Source organism: Vespa crabro, chromosome 4, assembly GCF_910589235.1.
Source record: "Vespa crabro chromosome 4, iyVesCrab1.2, whole genome shotgun sequence".
NCBI lineage: Eukaryota > Metazoa > Arthropoda > Insecta > Hymenoptera > Vespidae > Vespa > Vespa crabro.
In genome coordinates this window covers 5,255,608-5,270,677 of record NC_060958.1, presented here as the reverse complement: position 1 = coordinate 5,270,677, position 15,070 = coordinate 5,255,608, and the positions used below count along the sequence as shown (strand labels likewise).

Here is a 15,070-nt window from a genome sequence, read left to right as displayed (position 1 = left end):
ACATACATACATACATACATATATATACATACATTGATATCAACGTTAAAAAAAAAGGAAATGAAAAGACCGCACGTGGAATGCGAATTGTTTTTAAATATATGTATATTGTTATTAGTCAATACATAAATTTTTGTAAGAAAACATTTTCCCCCGAGCTTCAAGAGCTCAAGTAAATTCGAAAGCGCAGTAATATATATATATATATATTATTATATATATATATATATATATATATATATATATATATATATATATATATATATATATATATATATATATATATACGTTGTTGAATTCGTGATAGAAATTTAGAAGAACGAAGTATATTGCGATACGCTCATTTCAAATTCGCATTAAGAAAAACTTATATGTAAAAAATAAGAAGAAGAAAAAGAAGAAGAAAAAAGAAAAGAAAGAAAAACAATATAGATATATATATATAAAAAAAAACAAAATGAAAACACTCTTCCCTTCCAGGCCCCTGCCATCACCCCGCCTCGTCCCTCTCCACTAAAAAAAAAATATAAACAAGAAACAGAGATTTACCAACAACAATCTGTAGTAAAATTGTAAAACAAATTTAATAAAATGTCTTTAAGGGATGATTAAATTAAAAGAGATTATAATTTCGATATATCAATCGATTGATCGTAGATGTAGTATTTTCTTTTTTCTTTTATTTTTTTTTTTTTTTTTTTGAGGAAAAAATGTGAAAAATGTGAACTATTTTGAGCAGGTAGAAAAAGAAAAAAAAAGAAACGTTTTTGTGAAAACTTGCTTACCAGCTGACAATCGAGAAAGATGTTGATTTGTATAGCGAACGAACCCGCCCTGTGCGAAACGCATTTTATAAGGGTATCAATGTTCCTAAAGATGCCTGAGAGATGCATTTGCAGTCTGTCGTGTGCCATTGGGCTGTAGGTAGTAGGGATCTCCTACAGTTGAGCAAGCACACGGCGCGTGGCAGAAGGATTCGTGTTTAGCATATCGGGTATGCCGTTCATTCACACATATATACAACTTAAATCATATATATATATATATATATATATATATAATATCCATATATATATATATATATGTACACTAACATACGTATATGGACCGACCGAGTTGGTAGTTATAATGCACAAGCACGCACCATTCTTTTTTCTCTTCTCATTTTCTTTCATCGAACCCTTGAAGCGCGTGCCTCGGTTATAACACCCTTCTTCTTCTCTCTTACTACTTACGTTCTACGTTTACATTTGATATCGTATTACCAATTGTTCAAACATGTAAAAGAAGAATTTTGTAACGGTAATATTAATGAAACCTTTTAAGTACAAGAAATTATATACATACATCGCATCACAATTTTTTTTTATGAAAAAGAACAGTTGTCCATCGTCTACCTTAAGTAGAGAATTTAACTCAATTTAACGAGCAATTTGTCTGCTTTTTTAATATACGTATTTCGTTAAATATGAAATTTTATATATTGGATATATTTATTATTTATATTATTATAGAATATATTTAAATATTATGTAAAATTTATGATTTATTTTTTTTTATGTAACTCGATCGTTAAAATATTATTTTTCTTTTAGTTCAAAAATATCCTCGTGTGTTTTACCTGCGGGTACAAAAGATTACGAGTATAATGAAGTTGCTTCCTTTCTTTGAGTATTCTTCCCTTCCTCTTTTACATCTTCCGCACGAGCGAACCGGAGGCCGGCCATCGATGTCGCGTGGCGTGCGCGTGGAGAAGCCTGCGAGATAAAAATAAAAAGAAAAAAATAATGATGAAGGAGAAAAAGAAAAAGAAGAAGAAAGGGAAAAAAAAAGAAATAAAATAGCAATTTTCTTCAAAAATATTATGAATGAACTAAACTATTCCTAAAAACAAAATAAATAAAAAAGAAAAAAGGGAAGAAAGAAACATAACATATTACAAAATTTGCTCATTCATAATTCTTAATTAATATATAAAAATAAAAATTTTAGAATAGAATTCGAACGGGAGAATCGAGAAAAAATCAAATTTTTTAATAATCCTATGTAATAATGTTAGAAAGAGGAGGAAAGAAAGGTATTCGTGTTGTAGGTACTACGACGATTTGTACGATTAACTTCAATAGTGTGTGTTATTCAAGTACGAAAGGGCAAATCGTATGGCACATTCGAGAGTAAAGTAGACAGGAGGAGGCGATCTTAAAGAGCAGGGGCTGAATGAAACGAAGCATGTAGAAGAGGAAGGGGAAGAGGAGATGGTGATAGTAGTGATGGTGATGGTGGTGGTGATAATGGTGGTGGTGGTGATATTAGTGGTAGTAGTGGTGGTGATGGAGGAGGAGGAGGAAGAGGAGGAGGAGCAGAAGGAGGAGGAGAAGGAGAAGAGAAGGAGAGAGGGTGTACACGCGCGAGAGTAAGAAGCGAGAGACACGACGATGTTATACCTGGGACGCCTGGTGTTGGCGAACACCTGCTCCACATTGGTATCCCCCTGATGCCTTTGTCCAGCCAACGGATATAATACACGCGTACCTCGTCGAAGAGACGCCAGTAAGTCTTGGAGAGTCCAGGAATACAGACAGAATTCTACGTGCTTTACTACTTATTTTTCATTAGTTATCACGAGTTCCATCGTAATCCATGACATATTCATAGATATTTCATTCGATGTAATGACTTTAATGACGTAATTGATAACAACAATAGTGATTTCGAGCATTCAACGTTTATATATTTATATATAAATCTTTTTCGCAGTAAACATTATTAACTACGCGATGTTGACCTTGTGTTTATTAACGATTATTGCTATATTGAAAACGATCAACGGTGTTGCAACAATCCCTTTAAATAACGAAAATCTTGCGAACACAGTGAAATTATTGCAAGAACAAGTTAACGCACTTCTTTATCATCGTCAAGAGGATTACAATGCCTTAGAAGAGAGTTTGAAACATGCCATAGAGAAAAATACGGAATTGGTTGTACTAAGAAAGGAAGTCGACTTATTGAGGTGAGAAACAGACCTTCCCATTCTTTTTTTCTTTTTCTATGTTTTTTCTAGTTTTTCTTTTCTTTTTGTGATCGTAACTCTTTTCAATTCTCGTACGATCGATAGCACGCGCGGACAACCAAGCAAGCAAGCTACCACCTTGTTGATTTTTTATTTTCTTATATGGTGTAAGCTCATATATGTATGTAATAAAAGAAAAAAAAAAGAAAGAGAGAGAGAAGAAAATTCATACAAATCGATACGTGTGCGTTGTCAAACAATAATAACAAAAAAAAAAAACAAACATCCCCGATAAACGTTTCTATAGATAGCAATGACCTCTTATACTCATTAATCTTTAACTCGTCTGCGAACTAAGTTTTCTAATGAAACATGCATGCTCGATGAATTCAGAAGGCGTTCAACTCACTAGAAATAGAGATAGAGATGAAGCGAAAAAGAGGGAGAGAGATAATTTAAGAAAATTTAACTAACAAATTGATACCAAGAAAAATCAATTCTATCTTCTATTGTTCCGGTCGTTATAGAAAAGAAGTAAATGAGCTAAGAGGCGGAAGTGGCAACGAGGCGAAAAACGAGCGTTTGAGGGTGAGATGGTTAGGTAGTGCAGTAACCGAGTTGCAGAGCGAAGTTGCCGAAGTTCTAAGAACAAGAAATGCCAGTGAGGAATTAGCAGAAAGATCAAGGATGCGAAGCGAGCTATCCCTTTTGAAGGGTGACGTTGCCGAGGTAGGAAGAGGCATTCGTAATCTTGGTGGTCGCATTGCCAAGTTCGAAGCTGCCTTGGGGACAATTCGCATCGACATCACAGCTATGAAGGAACGTGCCAGCAAGCTGTCCCGCACCTGCGCCGATGTCGCCAGTCAGGTAATAATATCGAAAAAAATAAAAAAATAAAAAAAAATACTATTTATATGCATATACGATTAAGAATATACGATCTACGAAGACGTTTATCGTATACGTAAACATAAGGGACACGTTGACGCATCAACATGTTTAGTATTTATTCGAAGAAAAAAAAGGAAGGAAAAAACAACAAGAAAAAAAAAACAATAACAAAAAAAAAAAGAAAGACGCAAGAGATGCACCTGCCGTGTTCGTACAGCCGGCAACCGGTGGCTCCCCATTTCTGTTTCTCGTTTTACCGGCCGGCAGCTGCCGCCGTTGGCTCCTCGCTATATCGGCCCCCTTCATTCCGGCGTTCCATTCGTTTGGCAGCATCGACCCCTCTCTCTTCCCTCTCTACAGGCCCTTCACTTGCGATGCCCTCTTCGTCCCACCCATGTTAATAAATACCACGTAGGCCCAGTATGTGTCGTGGTTCGTTGCGCTCTTTCGACAAAAGCAGATGTTTCGTATTCCTTTCCTTTTTTTTTTCCTTTTTCTTTTTGGGCATTCCAATAATCATTCTCATCTTTTTTCGAACACTTCCACTCGAGTCATCATCATATTTCTCTTTATCTTTCACTTATATATTTGCAATATTTAATTATCTAATTAATTTAGTTCCCTTTTGTTTGTTTAGATCAGTACTATGCAGATCGAATTGAAATCATTGAAATGCGACACACCGAACGAGCACAGATCCCATCGGTTTTCCGTTCATCGACACGAGGACAAGTTACGCGAAGACAATGAAATCAAAAATGAAGTGCTGCACGAAAATAGGAAAAGGCATAGCTATTCGAGACCTTTGATACATCGTATAGAGGAACGTCTCACAAATCTAGAACATAAAATTTCTTTAGTATCGAGGAAACGTGGTATGATAGAGAAGAGAGTGGTATATGAAAATCAGGATTACTTGAATAGTCGTGTAGCTAATTTGGAGACCGCTCAGGAACAATTATCTCTACTTTTGAAAAATATGAGTAAAGAATTGTCCTCGACCAGTAAGCTTAGCGAAACGATGGTTGAATTGTTTGAAACTGTACAGACATTGGAGGATAAGGTCGATGGTAATGGATCAGATACTAAAAGAGAAATCGCAAGATTGGATATTAACGCCGCGAGAAAAGCAGCTGAATTGTCGTTGACTAGAGAAGAATTATCGAATCTTCGAAGAGCTGTTCAGGCGCTCAGTGTGAGTGCCTCTAAGCTCCAAGAAAGAAGCGATAGACATCAAATGTCTATCGATTCACTCAACGATACCCTTAATCATCTTGACTTATCGTCGTCTATAGAAAAAGCAAGCAACATAACTCACGAGCTTGAGCAGGTGGAAGATCAGTATCGCTTGATCGTCGATGCCTTACCAGGTAATTGCGACGAAAGAGATGGCCTTACTCTCCTTGCACCTGGTCCAGGTGCACCGTTACTAGCCTCGTGTCATAAGGGATGGATCGTTATCTCAAGACGCATCGACGGTATGATCGAATTCGATCGTACCTGGAACGATTATGCAGCGGGTTTTGGTTCACCGGTTAATGAATTTTGGATAGGCAATGAAGCTCTTCATAGACTTACCCGAGACAATTGCAGCAGGTTGAAAATCGATCTGATGGATATATATGGTACACATTGGCACGCAGAATATGAATACTTCAATGTTGATACCGAAGAATCCGGTTATAAGCTCCGTGTTTCCGGTTATTCTGGAAATGCAACCGACGCATTATCCTATCAGAACAATATGGCCTTCAGTGCTAAGGACAGAGACATGGATATTAGTTCCACCGATTGCGCGGCTAATTATCACGGTGGCTGGTGGTTCAGCCATTGTCAGCATGCTAATTTAAATGGTAAATACTCGCTAGGGCTTACTTGGTTTAAATCTAACACGAACGAATGGATGGCTATCGCTTCCTCAGAAATGGCGATACAAAGAAAACAGAACTGCCGATAATTTTCTTGGGTTCATTTTCTACCTTTAATCGATTTTGCTATTAAGGGCCAACTAATTATGATATTAGCAGCCTTTCTTTTATTTGGTTCTTTTTTTTCGCAAAATTGAATGTCAGAATTCAATAGGTGACAACGTTAATATTATTTTCACGTGCTTGCAAAAACTTGAAATATTTATTTATTTTATGTAATTTGCAAGACATTCAATTCTTCGCTATTCTAATACCAAAGAATTGTATTAAGTCCATTGTAAATAAATTTATTGTATAGCTGAATGCATGCGATGCCAGACGATATAATCGAACTTAATACAAAGTTACAAACAGGATCAGAGTGAAAGTAAATATATATATATGTAATATATATAAATGTATATATATATAAGTATTTTTAATTTAAATAAATTGAATACATTTTAGATGTTTGATAAATTAGACAAAGAACAACCTTGGAAGACACATATTAACTGTAGGATTCAGGTACTTAGGAAATTATGTAATATTTAAAACTTTTTCAAGTTTCATTTGAGTTCTTCCTTCCTCATAGATACAGTATTATCACGAGTAAGTCTAAATTTGCATTTTTTCTCATGTACAAAAAGAGTACCAGAATTAGCATAAGCTGATCCGCATATTTTGCAAACAAATGGTTTCTCTCCTGTATGAGTAAAAGTATGTTCCTTTAAGTATCTTTTTCTTCTGAAAGATTTACCACATACTTCACAAGGATAATTAGCTTCTCCCGTATGAAGTCTTAAATGATACTTGAATCCATTAGGAGATGCATATGCTGCACTGCAAATATGGCATACAAAATCTTTATTGCCGTTATGTGTTTTTTCGTGTCTCTTTTTGTAACTGAGTATAATAAAAGTTTTATTGCAAAATTGACAAGCATATGGTTTGGAATCATTATGAGTTTTTAGATGCCTTTGTAATCCAGATTTAGATACAAAAGTTTTACTACAAACATCGCATAAATATTGTTTTTTATTTTTTATAGATGGTACTTTACCATGTATGCGCAAGTGCAAATTGAGTTTGAGTTTTTTATTAAATGACATATTGCATATTTCACACTTAAATATTCTACTGGCTTTTTGCTTGGTACTTTTTTCATTGATATGAAGTTTGGTATGCTCGAGTAATGCTTTTCTAGATGTATATTCTGTTTCACAAAGATTACATGTAGAAATCTGTCTATTTTTTAAACGATTGCTTTTTCTTATACCGACAGTTTCTAAGTCTCTCATACTTGCTGTCCACTTATATTGTAATTGTGGCTTATCATTAGTTTCAAAAGAATTCTGACTATCAGAACTACTTGAAACTGCATGATCTAAATACTTAGAGCTAATTATTGCATTGTCATCTTGATTATGATCATCGTTAGTATTAAAATACATATTGAAATTATTTTGTTTTTCTATTTTCTTAGCTTGCGTGGACAAAGAAGGCTTTTCCATTTTTTGGAAAAATGTTGCATTTGTTATGTCCGTTTGTACATAAATATCCTAAAATCATATATCTACCAGTATCTATGCCAACAACAACAAAAAATACTTTTATTACATACCTGATATATTTTAATACTGTTTAAATTAAACCCAACATTTAATTCCACATTATAATATTCGCGTAATGCATTATCAGATTTTTTACATTCTTTTCTAAATTCGTGAAAAGCTTCTAATTTTGTAATACATTCTATACATATTAATTTAGGTAATATATCGTTTTCTGATATCTGAAATGTGTAACGGTAGTACTATATACATTTAGCACGAAATTTTGATACAAAATATATACAATTTAATATCCATATAAAATATTCACCTCTATAGAACAGCAATTTATAATTTGTAAACGTAGTTTTTCGTTGTCAAAAGAAAATATAGACAACATACTTTCTTCCTTTCGAAGACATAACCTACAAACATTCTCCATTTTTTTCATATCACAATTTTTATTTATTAGAAATATTTTTACTCAATTTATTTTATGTTTCAAAAATTTTTTAAAATTTATTAACATAAATGTTGTGCCGACAATGGAACAAGAGAATTGGCATTTTTGTGTAAAAAATAATTATAATCATTGGCTTACATTCAAATAAAGGACTTTATGAGAAGCGCGCGAAAAATTTTCAAATCTTTGGGAAACAAGGTTAAGGAATTTTATTGTTGGATTACTCAACATATATACGTGTACTGCGCGATTAAATAAATATTTTATTTGCGAAAAAAAGAAAAAAAAAGAAACACGAACCACAACACACATTTCACTGAAATGTTTCAGACAAATTGTAAATACCATTTAATATAATCTACTTTAAAACGAAATATTTATTTATTCAATTCAAAAAACATGCACAAGTCGTCAGTCGATCTTGCAAATAAGTCACAAGTGGACTATAAAATTATTTTTCGACAATGATATAGCATTTAACATAGAAATTCAATTCTAAATACAAACGATGGCGATACTAGCGCTCTTTATTAATGATGTAATGTGTAGTATATTTTCTAATTTCAGATATATTTCTATGAATATGTAAATATAAAGTGATATTTTTTAAATTTGCAAATAATGATCGAAAAAAGATATGTATCTTCGTTTTTTGCCTAATCATTAGAAAAAAATTTACTTGCATCGACAAGCATGTCGATAAAATGAAAAGAAGCTATTATACGTCGACCAATGATAGTTCTTTGTGCCGTATGATACGTCGTATTTGCAACTGCTTGGAACAACCATATGGATTTTCTTACTTTTGCATACGTTAAATTTCATCTAACTACATTTTCTTATCGTAAATTATTTCTTAATATTTATTAGCTTGATATAATAATAATGTTAAACTAATAAGTTTAAAATTCTAACGAAAGCATATTGCAAACGGAAGTACGTAGAAATTGAAGACAGTATCAAAACGCCATTTTGTGTATCCTTTCGAGAGGAAGGTAGACATTCTGATTTGAAAAAAAATACTGAACGCTGATATCTAAACATTTTCTCTATTCGCGAGATTGTGCGAAGATATTATTTCTTCTTCTTTATTTTACTTCGATACATTAAACTGCGTTGATGATTGGGATTCCGCGAGACGACCGACATAAAATTACGGTTAAGATCCGCAACAACATGAAAAGAAGTTCGAGTCGTGATACTCCGCCTCCTCGGGTGAAACGAAGTCGATCTTCCATGGGACGGTAAGCATTAGTTATTTTTCCTCTATATTTCAAGTAAATTACTCCTCGTTAAATCTTGTATTTTCTGACGTTATAAATACTTTCTATCAATGTCTCCATTATTGTTTAATTAATTTAATATTTATTATACATTAATTTATATTTACGTATTAAATAATATTTATAGATTAAATTAAAAATTACATTAAATTATGATAAATTAAGATTTATTTTACATATTTATATTAAGTGTGCGTGCGTACGTGTGTATGCGTGTGTCAGTGCGTGTGTGCGTGTGTGCGTGTGTGTATTGTAACATTATTTTTTACATGGAATGATACTATTTATTTTATTAAATATTATTGTTTTTAGGTGAATGCAAATCATACGTATCATTGTCATACTTTTATTTCTTTCTATACTAGTTAATATCATATTCTTATCAATTTATAGATATGATGATTCAAGTGATGAACGGATCACACCGGAACGTATTCGACGACGTAGCAGAGGTGCTAGAAGTCCTAGTCCATCAGCAAGAGCGTCATCACATGCGCGTTATGTAGAGTCAAGTTCCCATCGCGATGATTATTTGCGTGCACCTCGTGATTTGCCACCAGAACGACCGTACAGTTATAAAGTTCTTTGTGTCAGTTCCATTCATCCAAAAGCCAGTGATGAAGTAATTAAAGATACTTTGTATAGAGAATACAAAAAGTTTGGTGACTTTTCTATAAGAATTTCTCATGAATTAGATGAACGCGTTGCTTATGTGTGCTTCAGGAGCTCGGAAGATGCACGAGATGCAAAACATGCTAAACCACGAATTATAATGTATGATAAAGTAGCTTTGGTAGAACCAGTCTATGAAAGACCTGATACATATCGTAGACAAAGATCTGTTTCACCACCAGATTATGAACGGTATTATGCTAGATCTCCAGGTCCAACAGATAGACACAGACCATTAGATAGATATGAACGCGTATATGGGCCTCCTGTAGGTTTACCCCCTCATCGTGAAATGAGAAGAGAAACAATACCACCACCTCATCATGAATTCGTTAGGCCACCCATTCATCATGGACCGCCTCATGTTCACCCAGGTCCCCCTCATCATTATGGTCCACCTAGACATATGATGCTTCGTCATCCTGTTCATGGATTTGAACGAGTTGAAAATAAGAAAGATAAATTCCCAAATTATCTCCATCATGTATCTCCGGAAGATGACCCTCTTGCAACTAGAACTCTTTTTGCTGGTAACTTGGAAATCAATATAACTGAAGAAGAATTACGTAGAATTTTTAGTAAATATGGTATTGTTGATGATATTGATATCAAAAGACCACCACCAGGAACAGGAAATGCATATGCTTTTGTACGATTCCAAACATTAGATATGGCTCATAGATGCAAAGTTGAACTTTCTGGACAGTATATAGGAAAGTTTCAATGCAAGATAGGATATGGTAAAGCGACTCCCACTACACGAATATGGGTTGGTGGTTTAGGTCCTTGGACTTCAGTACCTCAATTAGAAAGAGAGTTTGACAGATTTGGAGCAATTAAAAAAATTGATTATATAAAAGGTGATAGTAATGCATATATTCTTTATGATTCTATCGATGCTGCGCAGGCTGCTGTAAAAGAAATGCGTGGTTTTCCTCTTGGTGGTCCTGATCGAAGATTAAGAGTTGATTTTGCAGATGTAACGCCTGGTTTTGGTTTTAAACCTAGATCATACCCTGAAGATAATGCAGATTTTAGACCACGCTTAGTAGATTATGAATCACCATATGATCCTTATGGTCCTGAAAGTGAATTTGGTTATGGGCCAAGAGGATTTCGGGGACGAGGAAGTGCGCCATGGCATGAAAGAAGAGGTGGTGGACGAGGTGGTTATCGCGGTACTTGTCCCGAAGGTTATCTTCGTGATGAAGCTGATTGGTCAAATCGCAGACCACCACCAGAATTGGAATATGAAACTCCTCGTGGGTTAAGAAGGTCATTATCGCGAGAACCGGGTGTAGATCGATCCAGATCTAGATCACCACGTAGAAGACAAATGGATTCAGATTCCGATTCTGAGAATACTCGCACAGGAATGCTTTCCACATCTCGTACCTTACCTGAAGTAGCACGAAAATCCATTGCAGTTTGGCAAGGTGCATTAATATTAAAAAATTCACTATTTCCAGCTAAATTTCATCTTACAGATGGAGATACAGAAATAATAGATGCTCTTATGAAAGATGAAGAGGGTAAACATATGCTCCGAATAACACAGCGTCTTCGTCTTGATCAACCAAAGTTAGATGATGTATCTAAAAGAATACAAACTTCCAGTTCGCATGCTATATTTCTTGGTCTTGCTGGATCAAGTGGAGCTGTTACAAATGATGATGCTAATGTTCAAACACGACCACTTCGTAATTTGGTTTCTTATTTAAAGCAGAAAGAAGCAGCAGGTGTTATATCGCTTTTAAATAAAGATACAGAAGGAACTGGAGTACTCTATGCATTTCCACCGTGTGCTTTCTCTACAGAGCTCCTGAAGCGTACATGTCCTAGTTTAAGCGAAGAAGGTTTAAAAGAGGATCACCTGGTAATTGTTGTTGTTAAGGGTGGCAGTGCCTAAATTTTAAACAAGTGACATAAAAACAGTTGCTTTATCCATAATTAACAAAATTCTTTCATTGTTTTAATACTTTCTATGAAAAGTATTATTTTGATTCAATTGGTAAGGTGGTATAGAATGATGTACAGAAGTTGTAACAATGATTGATGCTTTTTGATCTATATAAGTATTATTATTACTGATTTGATTGAAATATTTTTAAGATATTTAATAGAATCATTTCAAAGTATAATATGCCATTATGATTTTTTTTTAAATAATAAGTTACTTCAATCAAGATTTATGAAACAAGATATGTATTAGGACATAGATAATTTGTGCTTATACAGTAAATATCATTTGAATGTTATTAATTTTATTTCTCATATGTAGATAATATATAAAATAGATGCACTTGATTCCGTCTAAATATTCAAAGTAAAAATAGAATAGATTCACTAATTAACAGAATAACAAAAATATATTAAAACGTGAGTTTGAAAAATTTTAATGAATTCCAAATATCATTATTTTCTACTATAATATATATGTTTCTATTCTAATATTCTAATAATAGTAGTATATTATTATGCATCTTACAGAAAAAATCAAAGTAAATTCATCAAAAATAATAAAAATAATACTTATATTGTATCAAAAAACATTTCCGACAACATTTACTTGGTAATGTTTATTTGAAGTGAGGAATTCTAAAGTAATCACAAAAATGATGTACATCATTTTTAATAAGGTATCTTTACTATAAAAATCTTGACATAAAATAATATTATTACCCTTATAATCAGAGGTAAATGTTTAACTACATACATAGTATAAGAATTTATCTGTATTATACACATATATCGATATGTTTAACGATGATGACGTTACTGTACACAGATCTTTCACATTTATAGTATATAATTTTATTACCATTCTTTTTAATACTGTCAAAAAACTGTGACTTCCATATTTATATAGAGTCTTATTAGATGTGTTTATATCAACAGGAATTGACTTTAATGTCATTGGTTGAGACAATAGAATCCAAATATCTTATCATTATTATAAACAGAAGAAATGTAATTACTCTCTGAGCCTAATGATATATTAAATATCATCTATTTGTTTGACAGATTATTCATATTGCAGTAATAATGACTTTAAAAAAATCATTTTGATACAAAAGTCACATATATGATGAAAAATGATAAATGATTACTGGACATATGTTGCTGCATTTTAACAGCTGCATTAATAAATTCAAAAGAGAACTTTTATATCTCTCTTCGGCTAATAAAGAAGCCTTTGAATGTACAACAGTATATAAATTATGTATTCATATTGAAGAATGTGAAAGGCCTGGTTTGAAAAAATATGTTAGATAAGGACTATCGATTCATAGTATTATGATTTAACTCACATTTCCATGAACTTGATTTTTGATTTATATCTGTAGATTCTTTTGAGTGATATACCACTTAAGTGATTGTGCAGTAAATATTTTGTGCATAGTTTCATGAGTTTTCAAAGTTTAGAGAGTGTCTGAGAGTGAAGATAGTGAGGAAGAGACAGAATATGCTTACTCTGCGTAAAAAGTTGGTAACATCTGTGTATCACCGAATTGATTACAGAAGTTCATGTTAAGTGAGGACGTATTATCTAAAGGACAGTGTTTGGTGGTAGTTAAAAAAAAATAATAATAATAAATAAAAGGCTTTGAAAATGTGTACAGTGATGTAAAAAAAAAAGTGTTTGTGTTTCGTCTTTGAGTAGGGGAGATGCAAACAAATGTTTCTGAAAAATAATAAATATTTCAGAAACAATGTATCATCTAAACCGTACTCAAATACGATTGAAGGTGCAGTGGTTAAGTACACCTGGTGATCGAACAAAAATAGATGACATTTATGCAGACAAAAATAAAAGTATGTGTTGCTTTTCTTGATACCGTTATCCATATACCAAAGTCAAATCTTCGTACAATGTCATAAACAGTGTTACATATTTTTAATCAAGTTTTTATTCAGATTTATTCAAATAGATAAATTTGCAGAACAGATTAATTTTTGTTAGAGAACTAAATGGAACATTTAATTGAGATAAATATTGGGAAGACATTATACAATCTTTCAAATGAAAATGCATGCTCGTGTGTTAAACATTAAGTTGGAATGCATTTTATTTTTTGAAAAGTTTTTTATGCAATATTAATTTTTTTCTTTTTCTTTTTCTTTTTTTTTTTCCTTCTTTCTAAAAGTGAAGTTCATAGTGATTATGGTGTTGTGATTTGTTCTTTGCTAAATGACGATATCAGAAATACCAAAAAGCATAATAGATTGCAAATTTTTAGTGCTTGTGGCTTTTGCAAATTATTTCTTTTTTAGGGATGAAGAAAAAAAATCATTTTCCTTATAGTTTTCATTATCAATAATAAAAGTAACAATTTGTGATTTGTGTTTTCTGTGACACGTGATATTTACAAACAAAAACAAGCAGACATATAACTGGGTTATGAGTCCATCTCATTCTGGTTTACAAAGTTTTTAATACTATGAAAAAGTATAGTTAGTTGTGATATCTGCAATGTATTGAGTCCAATATTGTGTACTCAATTGTGTAGTTCTATATTCCTGGGAACGAAACTGGCAAATGGATCTTGAGAGGAAATATCGAAGACACAAAAAAGGTTTGGTTAAAAAGTCTCTATTTTTTGCAAAAAAGAATAAAAAATAAATAAATCATACTAGCACATTTCCTAATTGTAACAAAATCGTAAAGCATATTATTTCCTTCATACTCCTTACATTAAAAATAGCACTTTAGGGAAAAGAAATTAATATTTACAATCCATTAATCGTGAAAATAACGTACAATTAAAAATATGGCTTCAAAAATTTTAAATTACAAAACAACACTGGTTTAATGACATTATTTTTTAATAATAAATCGAATATCAATTCAGCTTTTGAGATATTTGACAATATTGTTTATCAAGTTTGCATATTTTAATGAAATATTTTAGTATCTAGAATGAGATCAAAAATACGAGTTCAATGTGCACTTTACATTAATAACTCAAGATGATCGAAATAACCTCTATTCATGTAAGTATTACTTGACTTAGTTAAAAGAATCATATTGTAAGTAATTTTGTAAATATTATATAACATATATATATTTTATTATATATAATATATAATATTATATATAATATACAATATTACATAATATTAATACAAAAAAATTGCATACAAGTCAATGATATTTGATAACAATACAAACATAAAATATTTCTTATTAATTAACAGAGAAGTATGAAATTTTTACGAACAGTATTGTGTATCTGTGATAACAATTGTAACATAATAATATATAATAATAAATTAATTTTAGAATT

The 15,070-nt window shown here is 32.2% G+C and overlaps 3 protein-coding genes and 1 long non-coding RNA gene across 7 annotated transcripts; 2 read left to right on the top strand and 2 right to left on the bottom strand.

Annotated features, from left to right (window-relative positions):
• Positions 1-87: 87 nt before the first annotated feature.
• LOC124423279 lies at positions 88-5,404 on the bottom strand. Of its 3 annotated transcripts, none has more exons than XR_006942045.1 (2): positions 5,272-5,404; positions 88-1,757 (listed from the first exon to the last, which is right to left on the bottom strand). It is a non-coding gene; the product is annotated as an uncharacterized LOC124423279 (long non-coding RNA). The 3 variants fall into 3 exon arrangements; XR_006942044.1 differs by lacking the exon at positions 5,272-5,404 and adding an exon at positions 4,105-4,554; XR_006942043.1 differs by lacking the exon at positions 5,272-5,404 and adding an exon at positions 2,445-2,581.
• On the top strand, positions 1,820-6,278 carry LOC124423277 (protein scabrous-like). Of its 2 annotated transcripts, none has more exons than XM_046960832.1 (4): positions 1,820-2,550; positions 2,758-3,013; positions 3,541-3,880; positions 4,542-6,278. In XM_046960832.1, exons 2-4 carry the CDS (start codon positions 2,778-2,780, stop codon positions 5,859-5,861), a joined length of 1,896 nt encoding a protein of 631 aa, XP_046816788.1. In that variant the 5' UTR covers positions 1,820-2,550; positions 2,758-2,777; the 3' UTR covers positions 5,862-6,278. The 2 variants fall into 2 exon arrangements, with proteins under 2 accessions (XP_046816788.1, XP_046816787.1); XM_046960831.1 differs by having other exon boundaries at positions 1,820-2,669.
• Positions 6,224-8,283, bottom strand: LOC124423278 (zinc finger protein 510-like). The gene is made up of 4 exons (XM_046960833.1): positions 7,966-8,283; positions 7,696-7,789; positions 7,436-7,606; positions 6,224-7,373 (listed from the first exon to the last, which is right to left on the bottom strand). Coding segments are annotated over exons 1-4 (1,260 nt in total). The 5' UTR covers positions 7,968-8,283; the 3' UTR covers positions 6,224-6,380.
• Positions 8,284-8,567: 284 nt separating this feature from the next.
• Positions 8,568-14,443, top strand: LOC124423413 (RNA-binding protein spenito). Its single transcript, XM_046961096.1, has 2 exons — positions 8,568-9,071; positions 9,504-14,443. Exons 1-2 carry the CDS (start codon positions 8,947-8,949, stop codon positions 11,689-11,691), a joined length of 2,313 nt encoding a protein of 770 aa, XP_046817052.1. The 5' UTR covers positions 8,568-8,946; the 3' UTR covers positions 11,692-14,443.
• Positions 14,444-15,070: the final 627 nt, after the last annotated feature.